The sequence below is a fragment of the Stegastes partitus genome, unplaced genomic scaffold, assembly GCF_000690725.1.
Source record: "Stegastes partitus isolate 25-593 unplaced genomic scaffold, Stegastes_partitus-1.0.2 Scaffold11, whole genome shotgun sequence".
NCBI classification, from domain to species: Eukaryota; Metazoa; Chordata; class Actinopteri; family Pomacentridae; genus Stegastes; species Stegastes partitus.
Window position 1 is genome coordinate 62,551 of NW_007577742.1, and position 21,929 is coordinate 84,479.

The 21,929-nt window shown below is 40.6% G+C and overlaps 2 protein-coding genes and 1 non-coding gene across 3 annotated transcripts; 1 reads left to right on the top strand and 2 right to left on the bottom strand.

Moving 5' to 3' along the window:
• Positions 1-759: 759 nt before the first annotated feature.
• LOC103360662 (SMU1 DNA replication regulator and spliceosomal factor) lies at positions 760-8,539 on the bottom strand. The gene is made up of 12 exons (XM_008286511.1): positions 8,514-8,539; positions 7,306-7,516; positions 7,045-7,197; positions 6,856-6,966; positions 5,737-5,862; positions 5,171-5,290; positions 4,814-4,930; positions 4,542-4,669; positions 2,509-2,635; positions 2,208-2,369; positions 1,537-1,689; positions 760-1,306 (listed from the first exon to the last, which is right to left on the bottom strand). The coding sequence occupies exons 1-12, from the start codon at positions 8,537-8,539 to the stop codon at positions 1,208-1,210; spliced, it is 1,533 nt and encodes a 510-aa protein (XP_008284733.1). The 3' UTR covers positions 760-1,207.
• A 1,642-nt stretch (positions 8,540-10,181) lies between these two features.
• Positions 10,182-10,263, top strand: trnas-cga (transfer RNA serine (anticodon CGA)). Its single transcript has one exon. It is a non-coding gene; the product is annotated as a tRNA-Ser (tRNA).
• Positions 10,264-14,520: 4,257 nt separating this feature from the next.
• On the bottom strand, positions 14,521-20,601 carry rps6 (ribosomal protein S6). The gene is made up of 6 exons (XM_008286521.1): positions 20,505-20,601; positions 19,673-19,804; positions 17,737-17,947; positions 16,705-16,851; positions 15,421-15,578; positions 14,521-14,654 (listed from the first exon to the last, which is right to left on the bottom strand). The coding sequence occupies exons 1-6, from the start codon at positions 20,508-20,510 to the stop codon at positions 14,559-14,561; spliced, it is 750 nt and encodes a 249-aa protein (XP_008284743.1). The 5' UTR covers positions 20,511-20,601; the 3' UTR covers positions 14,521-14,558.
• Between the last annotated feature and the right edge of the window lie 1,328 nt (positions 20,602-21,929).

Below are 21,929 nucleotides of genomic sequence, written 5' to 3' on the forward strand. Positions count from 1 at the left end.
ACTTCAGTTATATACAGACAGGATACAGAATGTGTCACTGGAGCTCTATTGAGGTTTATCAGTAGTCATCATGCATATTTTGAAAGGAGTACTAAAATTATTGTAGAGCCACATTTACACAGTGCACTGAGGTAGCATGCAGGGAACACAGAGAACGAAACAAACCATGATCATTGCATTAAAGATACAAAACATTATTATAAACCAATGCTGACAAATCATATACCTGATATTGTTTGTTTAATGCCCAAACAAGAGGCGGTTGTTATAAGAAATATTTTCACGACAGTTCACCATCATGCATTTTCATGTCTAATAAAGACAGAAGAGATGAAAATGGGGATTCAAACTGCACTGGTGAAGTTGGATCCATGAGGAAGAGTGTGTACAGTGTGGAGGACCTAGACAGTGTTGTAGAAGTTAATAAAGCAAAGGCTTTAGCAGTTCATTAATAAAAAAAAACTCATTTCACAGAAACATATAAATAGCTGACACTAATGTTTGAGAAAAAAAATGAATTAAGACAGAAAAAGAGAAGACGAGGGATGTAATTTGTAAAGTAAAGCTTGGTGTGGTCTTTTAATGGAATTTCTTGACAATTAAAAAAAATAAATAAATATGAATAGGTTTCAGAAAAAAAAAAAAAATCCACTTTGTAATCCGCCATCAGAAGCTGACATTGTTTGTACTCGTTGATCCTTCAAAAACGATTACCAGAAATGACTATGATTCAATAAAAAAATATATATGCTAAAGTTTTAAAGTTCACTTTTGACAGCAAACAAAACAAATGTTGCTGCAAGATCAGTTTTGCATCTGTTCTTATCTGGAGCTTTTGATCATGTGACATAAATTACATAAATTTCATATGTCCATGTTTGAGTCAATGAATCTCATCTTTCAGTACCAACACTGACAAAAAAAATCTTTTAAGTGCTCCAAAAAAGCAAACATCAACAATTCCATAATAAATTGGAAAATCAGTCTGCCTGTGAAATGATCAAAAACAGCCACTAAATGGACCTTACAGCGGGATTGTTTTTACAACCAGCGCACTGTTTTATCATTTATTGGTGGCGTCTACTTATGCAACTAAGTGGGTTTTTAAAAAATATATCTTTACCTGCACATTTAAACAGAATTGAATGAGCTGCTTTATAACCATGTGACCGGCTGTCTAGATCCTCATCTTGATGCAGGTGACAGTTTACGGTTTCCATAGCCTCAGCAGACCGTCCTCGCTGTACGTGGCGATCAGATTCTCATGTGGGTGGTGAGCGATGCCAATTACATCTTTCTCGTGAACCTGTGGGTGCAGAGGAACACAGATGAGCACACATTACCCGTCGGCCACCTTGTTTCCTTGTTTCAGGATTGCTACTCAGCGGCAGTGACACTTCATTCTCTGCATCAAGTGAGACAAAGAGTAACCAAAGTAGTTAAAAAAACACTGGCTGCCCAGTTTTTAATAAGTTGGATAAACTGCCTCCTCTCAAAGGCTTTGATAATGGGTGAATTTTTAGCAGCGGGGCTTACAGTCAGCGTTTTCTCCAGCCTTCCTGTCGTATAGTTGAAGCAGTACAGCACTAAGTCCTCTCCCACACAGTAAATCCACTCCCCACGGGGTGACAGGGTGCAACACACAAAGTCGGCGCCCTCCTTTCTGTCTGAGCTGAAGGTCTTCACAGTCTGAAGAGAGAGAGGAGAAGACATTAAGCTTCTACGAATATATCCAGGTACCGTGTGGGTATGAGTGAAACAACAATACCAGTAAAATACTGCGCTAAATAATGCCCTTTAATAGCTTAACATTTTAATCACCTTCTTTCCAAAAGCATGATGTGAAGATTGATACCATTCGCTAAAAATTGCAAACAGTAAACTTCGATTCTTTGATCAGCTGACTCTAAGAGAGTCAACTGGTCGAGAACATGTAAAATATTCTCAATTTTTAATTATTTTTTCTAGCTGTGGGTCAAATAAAAAGGCAATTTGAATGACCTTAAACTGTGGGAAATTATAACAGGTGTCTTGCACAAATTTTTAACTATTCTATAGAGATTCTAATAACGATTAACTGACAAAATATCTGTCAGATTAATTGATACTAAAAGTATTGCAGTCCTAATTCTTTTTAACAATCAATAAGTCTTCCTTATTAGATTCAAAGACAGTGGAAGAGATTGGATCCATTGCAGAGTTCTCACCTGACCGTGCATGCTCATGACAACCACTGTGTTGGAGTGGTTACAAATCACAAACTGTTCTGGGTTTTGGGGCAGAGGAAGCACATTGTTGACGGGGACATCAGATGTCCTTGACGGAGATTTGAAGGTGTGGATGCAATTGCAGGATTTTGTGTTCCAAATCTAAAAAAAAAAAACAACACACAGGTGATAATTTCATATTTCTGTGCACTGCAGCACTTTCTGAGAGAACAATACAAGTGAAGCACAGGCCTGAAGTGCTGTGTAGTATTTGGCTTCACATTGTTGATGCTAATTGTACCTTGACTGTGCCATCCGATGAGGCGCTGATGATGTGAAATCCATCTCGAGTGAAAGATGCATCATTTACAAATGACGAGTGCCCATGTAGCTCCTTTAGTGTCTTGCCTGACCTCAGTTCATGGATTCTGAAAATGAAAGTGTTGACATTAAATATGCTAATATGCAATAAAACAGGCAGCGGTGATTCATTTTAACAATCCTCTCTTCAACTCAAAGACAGAGTTCTTTTTTTTTTTTTCTTTTCTCAAGTGCAGAGAAAACGTGCTGCTCAGCAGCCGATGGGTTATTTTTAGCTCCTGTGAGTGACTGGGTGCAGATTAGCTTCACCATGACAAAACGCCTTAATGCTCAGTCATTCGCTTCGTCTCAAGAGGATGATTTATCATTTGTAAACATTTCTTCCTGCTTGTGGAAGTGCAAGTGGAGGAACACGTTGCTGCTTTGTGCCTGAGCACATGGGTGTCTTAGCTACACCCACACAGCACATGTGCTTCCAACACAGCGGAGAGGCTCAGCTCACACCCCCCAGGAGTCAGAAATAATATTCAACTCATCATCTGTGAAGGGGATTCAGTGTATGCGTGAGGGAGGAAGTGAAACTCAGACTTTCTTGTACTTTGCAGGCGCTGCATATTCACAGAGAGGAGCACTAAGTATCTGAAAAACACGTGAGTTCAGGCATTGACTGTTTCTATGTGTGATGGAGTTTTGTCAATGTATAAAAAGTATTCCCATTCAATTCCAAGTGACTAAAAGTTACAACACATACAATTCAAATGTTTACATAGTGACTAATGTATGAATAATTAAAAATACTTTTAAAAGTCTTTATTCATTTATTTGCATTTTTGCCCCAAAAATTATAAAAAATCACTCGAAACAACAACGAGCCACTAGCAAATAAATTAAATGTTCATTTATAGAACATTATCCCTATTGTTATATACATATTGTTGCATCATTATACCTTAATTTACCGAAATTAATCGCAATTTTTTTTATCAAAAACACCTAAAAATTGGCCAAAAAAATTACCCTAACGTAACAATTTGAGCAAATGTAGAATGAGATTACTTTAAATTACATTCACATTCGTTGTGTCTTTTTCTTTGGCATTATTCAGTTTTGGCATTACTGCTTTTACCACTTATGGATGTCTTAAGTCACACTTTTTAGGTGCAGTTATTTATTCTCTGCAGTTAAACCACTGCATCAAATTAATACAACAACCCTTGAAAACTTCACCACTACAATGGTTGTATCTTTTTTTTTTCTCAACCGCAGCACCTAGAGACGCTCAGTCGGTTCCCATATGACTCTAAATGTGCTCAACCAGACAGATGAGAAACCCCAAAAAAAAGGTTAAATAAATATAACAATAAAACTTTTAAGGGAGTTTTTGCTGTTGTTGTTGTTGTTGTTTCCCATCTACTTTCCCACATTTTGCTAATCCACTGTGGGATGAATAAAGAGCTCGCTGCCTTCCTTCGGCTGAACTGACGCCCGTGTGTGCTGCTTGGAAACTTTTGTGAATCATGGATGAGGTCAGCCAGATCTCTCGCTTTCCTCCCACAGCAGACAAGACAACTTTTGCCACAGCAGCGCTCGTGAAATCGAACAGGTCTCCCACTGTGTGTTTTTGGCTATAGCTGCAAATACATTTTTAAAATTTATTTATTTATTTTATAAAACTTGAATGCATATTGACTGTATCTAATCTAACTCACTTGTTTATTACATTCAACTTCATATATCAGTTTTTTTTTTTAATCTTATTGTTTACAGACTAATTGAATGTAATGTTAACCCTTTGTGTAACTAAGGTATGAGTGAAGCTACTACTATAAATATCCGTCAGCTGTACACATTTCACCTACGTAGAGCACATTTCTATTCATATTCTCAGTAGGATTACACAGCGCCACACACCTGCGCAACATAAATACACATGCAGATGCTCTGGTCTATTTTGGGAACCTGCAGCTGCAGTCTGCTCTGTGTTCACCTTCTACAGAAAACATCGTATCCCACCTGATGGTCTGGTCGAAGGAGGCGCTGAGAATGTGGTTGCTGTCTTTGGAGAAGCTCAAGCAAGTCACGCCTTTGTTGTGAGCATGCTCGAACCTGCGTAGGCACAAGCCACTCTGGATCTTCCACACCTTCAACACCATCACACACACACACACACATTTTGAGAATAGCATTATTAACTCATCTGAAAACACAGTTTTTCCAATATTTCAGCCTTAACATTAAACACAGTTATCGGTTGTTTATGTTGACAAATACACATCGATATAGACCTTTATTTTGCCATTCTGAGCTCCGGTAGCCAGCAGGTCTGTATCCTGACTGAAGCACATGCACAGCACAGCGTCATCCATCATCATGAAGCTGTCCTGGCCCTGGTACTTCAAATCCTGTTTCACACAACAGGAAGAATAATGAAATAAACCACATTCTTTAGTTGGCTGTTTAAACAGATAAGGTCTTGTTAAGTTTGAAATCTTATTCTAAAAAGCTATTTGGGCAACAGGGCAGCACTCAAACACGGTTCAAACAATAAATATAGGCCAAAAACAATATGGAAAAAGTTGTTGTGTAATATAATACAAAACAAATGTCAGTATGCCTTGTGCCGTGGTTTGTTAAATATTCACCTTACTAATTTTTCCAGTGTAGAAGTTCCAGACCTCGATGAACCCGTCCACTGATCCGGTGACTAAATACTTTCCATCAGGTGAGAAACGGGCACATTCCACATGTGACCGTCGCCCAAACTGTAGAGTCAAATCACACACAGAAACTGCTTGTCAACACTTTCAGACAACTCGCTTTCCTATTTGATTTACAGTCTGCGATTCAGATGCGCGCAGAAATAAAGCACAAATTAATATCCGGTGACCTCGGGGAGACATAAAGTCTCTCCAACAGTCTGCTGCTGCGTGGGCTGACCGTTCTCACTTATCACCTCGGGCGGCTCCATCTGGATGCAAGTGATGAGAGAGCAGCCAGAGACTAGAGGAGGCGCCTTCAGGTGAATAAACTAATTAGTTTTGGGTGTGTATGTGTGCGTGTTGGGCTAATGACCAAGAAGATATAAAGTACAAGGCGTCAAGAAAACAAGTTCTTCTTTGCTACAAATGAACTGAAATGCCAAAACATCGTCCCACGTGAGGTCGGTAGAATGTATGATCCTATATTAGTCAGAACATGTTGTGTTTACCTTGATGTGGCGGTACAGCTGCGTTGGAAAGCTCTCTTTCTCCAAAAGTCTGCCCTTGTTGTTGCTAGTCGTTTCGATGGCCATGTCAGGGGAGAGGTGTCCTGGATATTGCTGTAGTCTCAAAGACTGGAACACGGATGACAAGCAGTCAACAGAAAAGGTAATGTGAAAGTTTAATCAAGAATACTAACAGTTTAACTGATCTTCTAAACTGATCCTCCATTGTAGCGTTGTGGTTCCCTACAGCATACACAAGTATCCTTTGGAATAAGTTTTCAGTTTTTCCAAGTCAGAATCTGAATAGCAGCCATATTATTTGGGGTATCATAGGTTTAGACAGGTTTTTAGTAAATATTTATTTTACTAAGCATATATATATATGTGTGTGTGTGTGTGTGTGTGTGTGTGTGTGTGTTTGCTAAACTCAACTTAAAGTACATACCTGAGCACATTGTCATGCAAATGCAACTACGAGTTACCCAAAAAATGTACCATATCCCCCTTTGTTATATCTAACAAGAATATATAACAAAAAAAAAGCATATTCAGTCAATTAAATTGACAGTTTTCTCTTGGTCTGCTTTAATCAATGAAGCTTAACTGCACACACTAAAACTTTCAATCCCCTGAAAACTAGTTTAAATTTTAAGTATGTATTTAAACATTCATGACTAAATGTGCAGCATTTAACGTTAAGATTTGTTTAAAAAAAATCACTTTTCAGTAGATTAACACAATTAAAAAACTCAGGTAATCATTGTTATCAGGACTGTGTTGGTGTGATGTGATTGACTGTGAATGGTAACAGAGCAACCACTAATTGTCATTCTGTTTTTATTTCAGATTGCTAAACTGAAATTTAACGGTCCATGAAAATATGCCCTGCGATTTAACAAAAACTGTTCAAACTTCTGTGTTCATGCAGGACCACATTGCTCAAAGTTAGAGGTTGACTAAAAAAATGTGTTTTCAGTACCACTCATTATGTTTGTGTATAGTAAGAGCATGACAGAGATTGTTTGGTATCTTTTCAGTTATGTGCATCGATTAGATGGTTTCCCTTGCCATATAATTAGAGTGAGCAGTGAGAAGGATATCGATCAGTTTACTCACGCTGACTTGTTCCAGGAGTCCCATGAGGCGTGAAGGAGGCACCACGCTGACCTCCCTCACCAGAGCCTCAGCGATGGCTCTGCGCCGCTTCTCCTTGCTGCTGCCTTTGGGATACGCCTGCAATCCCAACGAGAGGATGTTACTTTATAAATCACTCTCTGATGCAGCTGAATGTACAAACGTTGGTTTTCATACCTCACGAGGGTCAAAGTAGGAGCATGTCAGCAGGTTCTCCAGATGAATGTACCTCTCTGGCTGCGTCTGCTTCAGCATGATCATGGGGTCGGTTTGTCTGAGGAGAGAGCGAGCTGCACCCACCTCCCTCATTTCAATGAGCTCCATTACAACCTGTTGAAGAGATCAGAGCTGATCAGAGGCTGTTGATAAAAAAAATTGAATAAAATTTAAGAAAAAAAGACAAAACGAACCAAGAAAAAGCTTTCACCAAAAGCTTACCTGCTCATAAAGATCAATAAGTGTGTTGTCGGGCAGCTTGAGGGACTCGATGGCCAACAGCACAGAGTCCCAGTGGCCTCTGTTTATGTCTGCGATAAAGCTGTCGATGCTCTCTACTGTGTTGAGTGAGACGGTGGTTTCCTCTTGTAAGGTGGTCAGCGTCCGGTAGAGGTTGTTCTCCTTAAGGTACTGCATTATCAGGCGGATCACACTACAGAGACGAGGGGTAACTGTTAGCCACAAACCGGCTGAAATCACCGAAAAACTGCTTTTTTTCCCCCATGTGACTTCAACCAAATAAACAAAAGTCAAAACAAGACGAGAGCAGTGATTCTGCCTCATGTGGTCCCATTTCAGAGCCACCTGCTGGATGTAATTGTGTTGCTTTAGATCCTCCCCTCTGCTGTCACTCCATCCTGCAGGACACTGAGCTTCATTGTTTTTTCACGTGCACTTCTGTGCAGAGACATGCACCAGTGGCACCTGCTGACCACATTAACTTCACCCACTGATGCTCTGAGCCAGTTTCTCTGCTCAGTTTACTGTCATTTTAACCTCCCACTATAAGAAACCCACCAAAAGATGGGTTTGGTACAGATGTATATATCCCCACGTTTACCCACAGGAGGACAAAATCAGTAAGCAATACAAAAAAAAAGCAGCACACCCACACCCTCAGCCAGGGGCGGAGAGAATATTAGATCAACAGGCACATGTAGATGAAGCAGCCACTGTGTATACTGACTGCAAAACAGCCTGGACCCTCCTCTTGCGCAGAGTAATCACATTAAATGTCTCAATTCGACCGTTCGAGCATTAACCAAATTGGGTATTTGGCCACGACACTGACAAGAATAAACAGTCTGAATAACGAAAGAACATCTGTGATTGGAGGAGAGGTTTCACAAACGCCACATGGGTGCACTGACAATAAATAACAGCGTCACAGCAGGGGACAGATTTATTTGCAAAGTTGATTTCACCAAAAGAAACATTTAGAAACATGCAAACATCACAAATTCAAACGAATGACTCCAAAAACAGGGGGCTACATTTCCAAACTTGATACGTGACAGACACTCAGAAAATCTGCTGTTTTCTTTTGTTACAGTCAAACAAGTGGTCGTTTGGTATTATTATTTTTGTTTCTTTTTTTTAAATCTCCAAACTATCACAGAGAAGTTAATGATAACAGAGAGCGCACTTACTCGGAGGGTTCCATCTCCACGGCCATGCTGATGTTGTCTGCTGCTGCTGCTGCACCGGACTGACGGTGGTTCTGCTCGGGCTCGGGCTCAGCGCTCGCCAGAGCCACGTGAAAACCGTGTGCCGAGGACCACCCACTACACGTGCTTTTTCCTCTGTCTCGCTTTTTTTCCCTCCCGTTTTTTTGCGGCGGGCAGCAGTCCCAAACCTTGTGACTGCCACACAAAAGTCTGAGGAGCCGCACCTCCTCCCTGACGCACAAGCCGATACACAGAAGAAAGGCGTTCCTGGGCACGTTGTGTGCAGGAGACGCGGCTGCGCTCCGAGATGCTGCAGCGGCCACAACAGCAGCATCAGCACCACCGACACAACCTCGTGGCTCAGAGCGTGCTCCCCATCTTTTTTTTTTTCTTTTTTCTTTTTTTTAAGGAAACCATTGTTCAGGACCCAAAACAAATCGTCCTCTAACGGAGAATCAGCTCATCAATATGCAGATACAGAGCTGGGTGCGTCTCTTCCTTATATGCCCATCTTCAGCATCAAACCACTGCACATGCTGATCACCACCGAAGCCTGTGTTTTCCTCCATACACTTACACACTGCGGGGTTTGATGTTTTGGTGGGTAGTGAGTGTTAATCAGCGTCGATGTTTGCCACTTCACTCCGAGTGTTTATTTAATTAATCTGCCTGCTTCTGCTTGAGCTCACACCTGCTTAAATAAACCTGTTGGTAAGCAGGAGCCTCGTTAATCCACATGACAGTGTTGATCAGTCTCGTTCTGCAGAGAATCACCTTGAAGGGCCTGACTGTCAAACCCACGTGGACAAATCACACGCAGAAATACGCAAACATGCAGATGCAAAAGACTTTGTTTAAATTTCAATGCGAATAAAAGATGGATAAATACAAGGCAAAAAAGATATATAAGAATGATGGTAACATCCATCCATCCATCCATCATCTATACACCTCTTAATCCTCACGAGGGTCGCGGGCGGGCTGGAGCCTATCCCAGCTGACTTAGGGCGAAGGCAGGGGACACCCTGGACAGGTCACCAGTCTATCACAGGGCTACACTTAGAGACAGACAACCAAGCACACTCACATTCACACCTACGGACAATTTAGAATCACCAATTAACCTCAATACGTTTTTTGGACCTTGTGGGAGGAAGAACCCACGCTGCACGGGGGAACATGCAAGCTTCACACAGGGACGCGAACAGGCGACCTTCTAGCTGTGAGGCAGCCACCGATCCGCCTTGCAGCCCCATGAAGGTAACATGAATCACAAAATCTGACTATTGTTTACAACAGGTCAGGGGTGAATTGACAGGTAATGTGGATCTGCCTGCAGATGTTTAAAGACCATATAGCAGCAGTTAAACCCATAAAGGAAGATGTAAATGATCTCTGTGTTCCACTTTAGGCTGCAGCACATTTGTAGAAATTCTATATTCACATTGAAATCACTGCTCAAAGGTCTGGTGCAGAATTTTCTGAATAGTACAGATAAGCACTGATGTAAAAACACACATAAGAATGAAGCAAACTGAAATGAGTGAGAGTTATCTTTAGACTATGGCAAAGAAATGCCCAAATCCACACAGAATAGACAGGATTCGGAGGAGTTTGCTCCTGAATGCATCATTTCCCCTAAGTAGCAACGCTGTGATGGCCGAGTGGTTAAGGCGTTGGACTCGAAATCCAATGGGGTTTCCCCGCGCAGGTTCAAATCCTGCTCACAGCGTCAATTTCTTCACCTTTGATCCTCCTAATCACCTCAGGCTGGATATTGCTCTCGAAGCCTCTCTTCTTAGCATAACCGAATTATCAAATAACACCAACATACGAATAAATACTCCAAATAATAAGCTGGGACTTTAATGTAGGTAAGTGAACGCACCAATATCTCACTTATGTCGCCGCTCTTTGATTTATCGCCACGTGATCTGGCATTCCCGCGAGATTAGGAGCAGGCAGCTTCTGCAGAACAGGTGAGCGTTAATTAATCACAGCGCCACATTGTCAGATTGTGCACGATGAGTGGTGAGTTTCTTCGAACCTTTTCCTATCAGGTAAAGTGTTCAAAGAAGTTTGCATCTCAAATGTTCTCTCACTCTCCTGCGGTACACAGCAGCCTCGGAAACATGCCAGTGAACAACAACCAGGTGAGCGTCATTAATGGGAAATTAATTCCAAAGCTCCATGTGCTCTCCAAACCTCACCTGTATGATTCAGTGTTTTATACTCCAACTTGTTTGACACTTGATATTTCACTGTAATGTATCCCCATGGACTGTATCTGGATGGAGCTTTTGTCTCTCTGTTGTGTTCTTGCAGACAGCACAGAGTGCAGTTTCCAGGTTGGCCAATCTGCCTGTGGTTCGTTCAGCTTGTGCCAAACTGTCAGTCTTGTACACTGACACTAAATGCAGCCATCCGAGCCTGAGGTCGGTGTGTGACATGCTGGAGAACAGTGTGATAATTTTGGGCTCGGCGGCCCTTCACAGGTTCTCACCTGTCATTGTTAAACTGGAGCCCCAGAGTGAGTACAGTGTTGACTATGGTTGGTGTGGTTAAAGGCTGTTGTCACAATGCTTATCTGACAGTTAATTCACATGACATTATTTCTAATTGATCTGTAAACTGCGTGTCAATATTCAAAAAACATCCATTACTTGCAACATCCCAGAGCCCAAGGTGATGCAGATCGCTTGTTCTGTGCAAATAGTTGTCCTTTATCCAAACACGTCAACACTAAAATCAATATAAAACAGACAGAACAAAATAAGGAGTGCTCACATTTGTTGAAGTTTGGATTTCTTTTCAAATGTTTCAGTTCTAGTCTTGGTGACCTAAAGGTTTTGTCAGGGTTTTAAAGACAGGTCAAGTCTGATGAGTGCAGTTGTAGAAATATTCAGAAGGACTGCGAGCTCAAGAGATGTTTTCTTATATTTTGATGTGTCCAGTCAGCAGCATCCAAATGATAAATTAGTAATTATGAGGCCATGCAGCATCATTTCAAAAAATGAATATTAGTGAAGCTTATGTTGTTGTTTGTTTTGTTTTTTTGATGATTGGTCTAAGTAGCAATTTCAACAAAAAACACTTCATCATGGTATGTTTCCATAGTTGCCGTTGCAAATGGTGTTGCATGCAAAAGTCTTGATTGGCTGGAGGCTTCATTCCCCATCCTTGTATCTCCCACAGAGCAGGTAACATTTCTTTTCATCTTTCAAATCCTGAAGAGCCCCATAAACTGCACATTTCCACTGAAAGACTGAATGAAGAGAAGATCATTTTTGTTCTGGTTTTGTCTCCAGTTTGCTGGCACTGCCGAGAACAAAATGCACAAGATTCAGGATGTGGTGGGCACTGCAGCCGGTGGAACTAAGGAGAGTGTACAGCACACAGTCATGTGGCTGATGAACAGGATGCATCAGGCTGTGAGTGGAGCGAACCAGTCCCTTGTTAAAAGGGCGCTCAGTGTGGCCAGTGAGGGTCTGGACTCTGTTCTGAACCTGTCAGAGGCTCTGGTGGATCAGCTGCTTCCCCCGACTGATGAAGATACAGGTACGTAATGTAACTGACAGATTCTGGTGGGAAACTGTGTGAAGTCAATTTTAAAACCTACATTTGCCTCTGTCTGTCATTAGAAGAAGAAGAAGAAGAAGAGGAAGAAGAAGCCCATTTGGTGGAAGATTTCGATGCTGCCACTCTCAGAGGACGTTACGCTGTGCGACTGGTCTCACTGGCTGCTGAAGTGTGTAGGAGGAGTTACCACGTAGCTGGATCCAAGATTCAGTTTGTTCAGGTGTGCTGTGAGTACAGTTTAATGGGGATGAGAAGGATGGCTGTGTGTGTGAGGTGTTGTACAAATCAGAATATGTTATTCTAAATCATACTTTCTTCTTAATAGTCTTTTTATTGTATCCACACTTCAAAATATATATTTTTAATTTAGCAGAGTAAAAAAAATATACAAACAAATCAAAAAAGAATTACAAAACTAAACTGTAAAATTACACGTGTTATGTAGAAATAACATTAAACACTTGTAACTATGAACAAAGCTTTCTTCTTGAAAAAAAAAAACGAATATTATGTAATGTGGGTAAGTTAGTTATTTTGCACATTTAAATATCCTCCATTAAACATAAACAAGTGCCAAAAAGAATAGAGACTTTATGTAAAATTGTGACGAGAATGTGTATTTTAATAGTGGAAATTTTACAGTCATTTTACAGTATTTGTTGGTGCCCCAAATACTAGAATATTAACCTCTTTTTTTCTTCAGTGTAGTAAGCTCCAGAGGACTAAAACAATATAAACAATAATACAATATAAATAATTTGACACACCTGTCAGTCTGGATTCTCAGCATGTTTCTGTATTTAGTCATGTTTTCTGTATTTGTTGCCTTTCCCCCCCTAAATGCTGGTGAAGATGTTTTCTTAATTTTCCTGTGTTTTGTGTATTTGTTTTGAGCTCTCAGGGTCACTGCATAAAAAGCTGTGGGATGCTGTTCCTTAAAGCAATATAACTTAGACATAACACTACAACGGTGCAAAGAAAATAGACATTCAATTTTTGGTTTTATTTATTACTTGTTCAAATCAATCTGATATATTTTGTTCTGGATTAGTGGATTGGTGGCTGCATAATCAACCTTTTTTAACAGCGTACATTTTGACTTGTCAGAACAGTAAAAGCACAAGTATAACTGGAGTGTCAGTAAGTCGTAATGAGGCAGAATGTTCAATACAGAACCCTCACACACTTGCAGCTAAATGGGTTTTATCTTTTAATTTCACTTGCACCTACACTACTTCTCTGCAGGGATCTGTCAAAAATGTCCCTGGAGGAATGCGACAAAAAACAATTCCACTGTTTCTGTCACTTCACACCTTGTTGAACTTTTTGTAATTCAGAACGAAATACCCATGTTTACTGTACATGCCCTTTTGTCCTTTACGTAACAGGTTATGGAGAGTTTGTGTAGATCTTCAGTTCTGGTTCAGGACCTTCAAGGCAGCTGGGTGACCATCGTCTGGATACTCCAAAACCTGCCTCAGTACCTGCAGCATCACGGTGCATCTGTGTTGCTCTTGATATCTCAGATGCGTAACTTCAGCAGCCCACCATCCGAACCAGTGTGGTCTAATCAAGGCAGAAATAGTCTCTGTGCTGCTGAGGACTCGCCTCAGAGATGAGGTCCATGTTCACCAGCAGCTTGTACCAACCTGCCGAATGAGGCCTCCCAAGAAATCTGTTTGACAGTGGGTGCAGCTTCAAGGGTTTGCATCGCTGAGATTGGTGATTATTTGATGTATTTGTGTGCTACATTTATGTCTTGACACTTTTCTAAAAGATTTGCAATAAAAGTGAAGGTTCATTAACTGTTATCCTGTTGTCCTTTGGCTCAGGCAGCTGCTCAGTAAATAACTGTTTTACACAAACTGAAACCCAGACAAGGTGCCACTCAAAGATGTCCAATAAAAGGTGCATGACTTAAACCTACATGACCCCCTGAATAGGTTACATTTATGTTACCAAAGTTTATGATTGTATTGATGCTCACAAAGCAGTAATATTTCTTTGGCACTAGGCAGTTCTTTAAACATGACTGACAGGGACATCTCTAATCTGTACTGCAGAATGTTGGATTACAAAAACATTCATGGAGATCTAATAGCTACCCTTTGAGGATGACTTTTTGCCTACGAACAAGGCTACTGAATTAAGTGAAAGTAAATCTGATCAAACTATCCTGTGGGCAAAACTGTAAAAGCTTCAACAGTTCAAAAATAGTTATCGTCTCCAGTTACACACCGTCAGCTGTTTGACATTTGAATGTCCAGTGCTGGTTTTAAACACACGGCATGTCAAATGATAAATTCCAATCCAGCTTTACATGCAAAGGGCTCCTAATATTTGTTTAACATCCAGTTAGACCAAGTACATGATAGATAGCACTGATAATGTATGACAATCACACGAGCAGTTTCTCAGCAAAACATCTTTTTATTTGACTTAGGGATTTCACTTTTGGCTGGACTCTGACTTGGATGTGGATGCCCTCAGAGAAGAAAGGCGGCGCCTCTTGGCGATCTGTTCCTGGCGCTTCTCCTTGGCCTCCTGTTAGCAAGAACAAATGTTTGTCAATCAAAAGGCTCCCACAAACAGAAGGCATTTCTATCCAAACTAATGTTCCTATAATCCATTTCACACTTGCTGCTTATGCTGATTTCATAAGACAGCACAGTACACAATCTGGTAAATGCCAATGACAGATTATGCAAGGCAAATCAAAAGTACACTGCTGGTGAAAACATACGGCCCTAAACTTTAAATCCAATTGGTGTCATGTTTAAACAACATTGTTGGTGACTGAGACTTCATGTGCTCTCAACCTGAAAATACAATCTGTTTCTTTGAATTACTTTTATATAGTTTAACAGATACAGCAATCCAAGCGTCACTAAAATTCTAACAAATTTAAAGAAATGATTTGTAAAAATATGCTGAAGTAGCGACAAACACTCCAGATAACATCTCCTTAGACCAATGCATCTTAAATTTAATACCGTAGTTCTAATATTATTGGGACAAATATTCATACCCATTTATAAGTGCATTATATTATATATTTAACTTCAGACATCTTGCACACATAAAATCCCACTGGGAACACTTAGCAAAACCCAGGGATGATTCCTCAGTTTCCAAACTATATTTACATTTTTTTCATTTATTCATTTAAAACCACTAGAAACTATTTTGTGCTCAGCTCAACCACTAAAGCAGGGTGGTGGCTTTTAAAAATAAATATTACTTAAGTTTTTTTTTTTGTAGCTTACTACTTATACTTTATGCTAATAAAGAGCAGTAAATCAACACATGCCTTCATCCTCTTGGCCAGCAGCTTGGCGTACTCAGAGGCCTCCTCCTTGTTCTTCTGGGTGCGCTGTCTCTTCAGAGCAATGCGGCGGCGCTTGTGCTGCAGCACACGTGGCGTCACCAATCTCTGGATCTTGGGAGCCTTAGTTCTGGGCTTCTTGCCTATCAAAGTGAGTGAGAGAGAGTTAGTACCGACAATGCAAATAAATGCCAAGTGTGGCAATAAGGGTGAAGTGATTGAGCAAAATGTTCCCATTTTCTACATCTGCACAAGGATTCCAAGCTATAGAGTGTAACTTGATTCCAGTCTGATCATCAGATCTTTGGCAGGTACCTCAAAGTAAGCAACAATAATTTATACTAGATAACTAATGTTAAACATGGTCTAGTGGCTTTCTCGCTCATCTCTGGATAAGAGAAAAGATGCTACACATCAGCGAGAATTAGCCAGCCCACAAATAATGACAAACACACTGCTGTGTTTTTTTTGCAATAAATTATAATTTTGCAGTGCTAAACAGAATCATCATGTCCATGAGTACACATAGATTCACAGATATTATACACGCTACATCACATGTCATTTGTATTGTTCAAGTATTTAAAGTTATTTTGCTGCTAACTAGCTAACCAGGTCCTGTTTAGCCTTTCCCCAACCACAAACTTGCTAGATTGCCGGTTAATGTCATTCAGCTGCCTCATCAGTGAGTTTGGTCCTGTGATCAACACCTAACTTCAAGTCTTGGACTGCAGCTGGTGAAGGATACCCTTGTTCTGCTCCCTAGGAGAGGCCCTGTGAGCTGAGGGTCACGCTGCAGTAGGAGAACTACTTTATGTGACTACTGTGTGAAAAGGCCTATCACACTAACAGAAAGTCAAATGGATGCACAGATCCACGATTTAACCATAAAGTTAACATGCTTGGACTTGATACACTGTTATCAACAAAATGACCACATCAAAATCTAAAAATACACAAATATTTGAAAAATTGGACAGAATATTTCACCACCACAGTACATTTGTTTCAAATCAAACCATTTTCTGTATCTCTCAAATTTCCAGCAACAAACATGAAAAAAAGCTGTGCAAACACAAGTAGTTTAGAAGCTGAATGTCACCTCACTTTGAAGGCTGCAGCAACACCCAGGACCTATCAGCAGACTCATGTGGCTCATGTGCTTAAGCTTCAGTGACAGCAAAATCCATACACAATAAAAATTACCTAGTGTCAGTAATCCTCAGTACATTTACAGGCTTAAGAGCAAACAAACAGCTGTAGTCTTACCTTCTTTAGTCAAGGGTCTCCTCACGACATACTGCCTAACATCATCCTCCTTAGCCAGGTTGAAGAGCTTGCGGATCTTGCTGGCCCTCTTGGGACCAAGACGGCGAGGGACGGTGCTGTCAGTCAGCCCGGGAATGTCCTTCTCACCTGAAAGAAACCACATAAGAAATTGAGTCAAACAACGTGAATAAAGCTCACAAAAGTTTTCTTACAAACTGCACTGTTCAAAGCTTCAGGACCTAAATTATGTTCAATTTTCTCTAAAACTATTAGAGCTAATAGAGCCTGTATATGCCTCGACACACACATAACACAATACTTAGTTTGAAATTACACTTATTCAGTTCACCATGCGAGCCAATCAATTAAAACAGTCTATTTATGTATATATACACTGACATGACTGGACTAAAACCTATAAGCCACTAGTTCCATCTAAAACAATCGGACAAAGCAGGGTTCTTCTGCATCAGCTGTAGTATGCTAGCAGAATTAGCTTTAACTGCAGGACAGACACATGTGCCTTCCAGCATGATTTCTCTGCTCACATTCTACAGCCAGTCACCCGTAGTCACCTGTGTCATCAGTATTAGCAACAACAAAAAAGCAGACCTGTGCAACTCTGTACAATAATAGGTAAGTACAGTGCTGTCCCAAATATCACATGTCTATTATCCTAAAGTTTTCAATATTGCTCTTTTAAAAAGAACAAGGACACGTGCGTCATAATTGTACAAGTGAACACAATGAGAGAGCAATGCAGTTCAACCATCCACTGGTACTAGGTCTGGTCGCATCTGGTAAGCAGCTCTACAGTTACTCTGGCAACACACTGTCCCCCCTTAATGATTACAGACCAATCAAAAAGGGTCTACTGGTGTGCCATCCACATCATTTACTGGTTATTTAAAGAGGCTTTCTAAAAATCTGAGTTGTGGAGCAAATGCATTAGGGTGCAGCCACCAAGAATTACACTGCCAGTACTGAACAACTTCATAAAACAGCACATAGGAGCCACACTGAACACGATACCTTTCTTGACAATGACCAAGTTGAGAACGCTGAGGTTGGCGTCAACGATGCAACCACGGACAGACTTGCGCTTGCGCTCGCCAGTCCTGCGGGGACGGTAGCAGGAGTGACCCTTGCTGAGGAGCAGGCGCACACGGCCGTGGGTCAGCACACCCTGCTTCATGGGGAAACCCTGCTTGTCGTTGCCTCCGCTGATGCGGACCACGTACCCCTACAAAAAGAGAGCACAGGTTATTACATAGGGAACAAGCTTTTAATGTTTAAATTGACAATGGTATCAAATCTGTCTTTCTAAACTTTAAATTTTCACAAATCCTGACCAGGTATGGTGCTGTCCCTCAGGAAAAACAGGAGGGGTACACTGGCTTTACTTTTTACCATCACAAAATGCACTCGGAGTAATTCACCAAGTAGCTGTAAAGAACTGGGAGAGCACTGCTGTTTCAATCAGCCATGGTTACGGTCTGGTCGCATCTGGTAGCTGCTCCACTGTTCCTCTGGCAACACACTGTCCCCCCTTAATGACTATGGATCAGTCAGAAAGGGTCTACTGGTGTGCCATGCAACACATTCGCGACACACCAAACTAGGGTTGTGCATCATTTTTATTTTGATGATTCTGCTTATCGATTCTAGTTCTTACAGACTCCCCATTTTGGTTCTTTGAGGGCAAAAGTAAAATCCTGCAGTCAACACTAATGCAGGAGTAATAATGATCCAAGATTAGGGTTCTCACCCACGTCATAACAGAGTAATGGCCTGTTACACTGCTGCTTGAAAAAAATTATGCTGCAATTTGGACCGATACGTTGTTTTCAAGGGTATGTAACGGGAAAAATATTTGAAAACAAGCACTGATGGAGTTTCACTACCGTCATCTTCACTGCTGACGCTGCTATTCGCTAGCGTATTCGGCACTAACCATTAGCAGCATTCACTAAGACACCACCATGCCCCCATTTTTATGAACGCACACCCACATCTTAACCAAAGGTGATGGTGCAGGCTAGAAGGTTGGTTGTGGGAAGTGAGTCTCTTCTGGTGTGTGAGAGAAGTGTCAATATCTCGCCACAGGCTCCAGACTAACTTTCACTGGTAGCACCGGTGCAACCAACTTTTTAATTTGGTCACGCCTTCTACCTGGTCACGGACAAAACATGAGACTTGCTGAACCTTTTCTTATCAACAGACACTACAATTTACTGATGCAGGCTGCAGTAGCTGCTGCTTGGTGGCTGCAGTGTGCTTAGACAGGTGTGTAACCAAAAATTACTTTGAAAAGAGTAAAGCAGGATGTTCCAATGTCAAGATTTGTCAAAGATAAAACAAGAGAGATTTTTTTCAACATGCAGTCTTTTCCACAGGTGGAAAAACAGCACATTTATTTAGGTGTGCTCCACTTTTTCATGACAAGACTGCATTTTAAAGTGGAAATACCACAGTCCACCCAAGTTATAAAAGTACTACTTCTCACCACTGTGGTTAACACAGTGGCTGCCTGCGCCGGTTGCAGTGCCACTAGTGCAGCTTAATGATCATCATGCACTCGTACCAATGTGACCACACGCTTTGTAGCGACCTTTGCTAAATTAAGGTGATTATTAAAAGACAACCACATAATGTGTGCTGTTCAAAAGTAACAGCTGAGTAGTGTAATAAAAATGATGCTGGGCTCACAATTTGTGAACGCAAGTGCATTCAGAGACTGGTAGACATGCAGGCCTTCAGCATTTAAGCCTAAAGTTGCAGTATAACAGTTGATACACAGTGTATGTTGACATACACTTTTCAAAGTTACATGAGTGAAACCCATAAGCAGAATCAAATTTTATCTTTCTTATGGATTCCTTTAGAACCAAACCTGCTCTCAATGCCCAACCCTTTGTCAAACTGATTCTGATATGGACACATCAGGCCAAGGGGAGACGGGTCTTACCTTCCACTCATCTCCCAGAGGATCAGCGGGCACCTCAGTGGCCATACGCTTCTCATAGAAGGTACGCAGCTTACGCTCATCATCAACTTCAATCAGCTTCTGGCAGCCAGTAGCGGGGAATGAAATGTTCAGCTGCAAGAGATGCAATTTGTTAATGAATGTATATGGTCATGTTGAGGTGAATGCAAGTTGTGGCAGGTTTCAAGTCACCAAACAGGTAGACGTAGCAGGTAGCATGAGCTGTGAACAACATGTAATTGCACAAGGCATATTTTAAGTTTGTGAATAAATACGTGTTTCTAGAGAGTGTATATGATGCTTAAGGAATTCCCCTACCACTTATTAAGTGCTACAGATACTAGTTTACCCAATCTGGCTGAGCTTAAGTTTGAATCAGGCGGCGATGAAGTGGCTACAAGGCCTGTTAGCTCCTCTGCCGGTTCGGAGTTCACAGCCCACTAACGTTAGCTCCAAATGCTACTACAAATAATACAGCCGGTTTAGCAGCTAGCGTCAACGACGTTATCACAGAGCACCGCAAGTCCGTGTGATTTTGGCTTAAAAAAAAATCAGACAACTCTTTCGTGCAGTCCGTTGAAACCTGAACTCGGTGCACATTTCTCTCAGTGTGCGGCCATGTTTCTATTGCTCACTTTCCAAGCGGCTCGTCAGTTAGCTTCCATCATAATCAAAGCTCATCCTGAGCGGCGAAGCTACAATTTCTACTTTTACCGAGTCCGTTTAGAAGTTCAAAATCACGACTCTAACTTTACCGGACTATTTGAAATAAAACGACTTTAATTAAAGAAATACAGTTACTCAAATGTTGTACCTTCATTTTGCCAAACCGACCCAACGACGGTCCGCCACGGAAAAGAGACCGGATATCCGCAACGTGGTCTCACATAGGCCTGAAATGTTATCGCGAGAACTGGATACGCGTAAATTTGAAGATTAAAAAGTTGCCTTTATTACGCTCTAAATATGTTAAATTGGCGTAAGATCCCCAATTCATTTAACAAAAATAAAAGCAAAATCTTAAAAAGGTGCTTTCTGTCCACGAAGAGAAATTTTGAACAATACATGCTTGGTATTCATTAGTACGATGTACTTAATTTTCTGGTTTTGTCTTTGCTACTACTTTAAATGCAACATAAAAGTTAAATAACACATACAGAAATCGTTTTCTGACTTTTTTAAACGACTGTGATATTGCCAATTAATTTAGAATTCGTTGCCCTATAGAACAAATAAAAAAAAAAATACTATTTAAACTTCTTATCGCTGATATTTGAAGTACCGACAAAAAAATAAAAAAAAAAATACTATTTAAACTTCTTATCGCTGATATTTGAAGTACCGACATAAAAACAATGCTTAATGTACAGTCGGCTTCCTACCTGGAGGAGGGCATAATGGCCTGGTTTACCCTACATATCCAACCAGCAACTTCATAAGACTAAAGTTACACATTTCATTACTTCAAAAGCTAATTCTACACATAAATAACAACATGCAAATAATTTGTTTCAAAAAATGAATATTAATTCATCTGCGTATAGAATACTACAACTATAAGCTGAGGCATAACCCATACAGGGGAGATGGAGAGCTTCAGATCTGCACAATGCATTATAGAAAATTCAAGGAAAGATAAATAAATTCCATTAACTAATGAATTAGGTACATTAATGTAAGCGACAGTTTAATCAAGAGACGATCAGTCACTGAGCATGCGTCGACCAGAGGCTGCCAAAGAGTAGAGGTGGAGCTTCAACACCAAGATAATTATCCCCTCACTCCACTCAGCATAAAGTCGTTTCATCTCCATACAAAACATCTTTTAAAAAAATACATCTAACTTTCAGAGTACTTACACGGTTACCCAGATTATTTCCATGATAAAAAGCATGACTAGCTGTAGTATAATAGATAGTTAGCAGCAACAAGCAATAAAGTCTTATGACACGTGAGCACAGAGGCAGTTGCTGAACAAAGTTCCTCATTTTCAGTGTGAAAGAAACCACCCTTTAACGACCTTTATCAACAACATTAGAGTGCATTTATTTTTTTAACAGCAAAGATGGCATTGTCAGAAATGTGCAGAGATGTGCAATCTAAGTGCACCAGACAGAATTACAGAAGAGTAATATAAGAGATAGAATGAAAACAAAGCATAATTTTTATAGCAGGATTAATATCAATATAACAAAGAGATTGTTGATGGAATGTATATTATAGCTCAATTTCACATGTC

Coding starts and splice junctions, on each gene's coding strand:
- LOC103360662 (XM_008286511.1), bottom strand. CDS start 8,539: ATGGCCGTGGAGATGGAACCCTCCGA. Junction 7,517..8,513: donor GTGGAGATGGAACCCTCCGA/GTAAGTGCGCTC, acceptor TCGTCTCTGTAG/TGTGATCCGCCTGATAATGC. Junction 2,370..2,508: donor CATCGGATGGCACAGTCAAG/GTACAATTAGCA, acceptor TTTTTTTTTTAG/ATTTGGAACACAAAATCCTG.
- rps6 (XM_008286521.1), bottom strand. Junction 16,852..17,736: donor CTTGGTCATTGTCAAGAAAG/GTATCGTGTTCA, acceptor GGTTTCTTTCAG/GTGAGAAGGACATTCCCGGG. Junction 15,579..16,704: donor GAGACCCTTGACTAAAGAAG/GTAAGACTACAG, acceptor TCACTTTGATAG/GCAAGAAGCCCAGAACTAAG.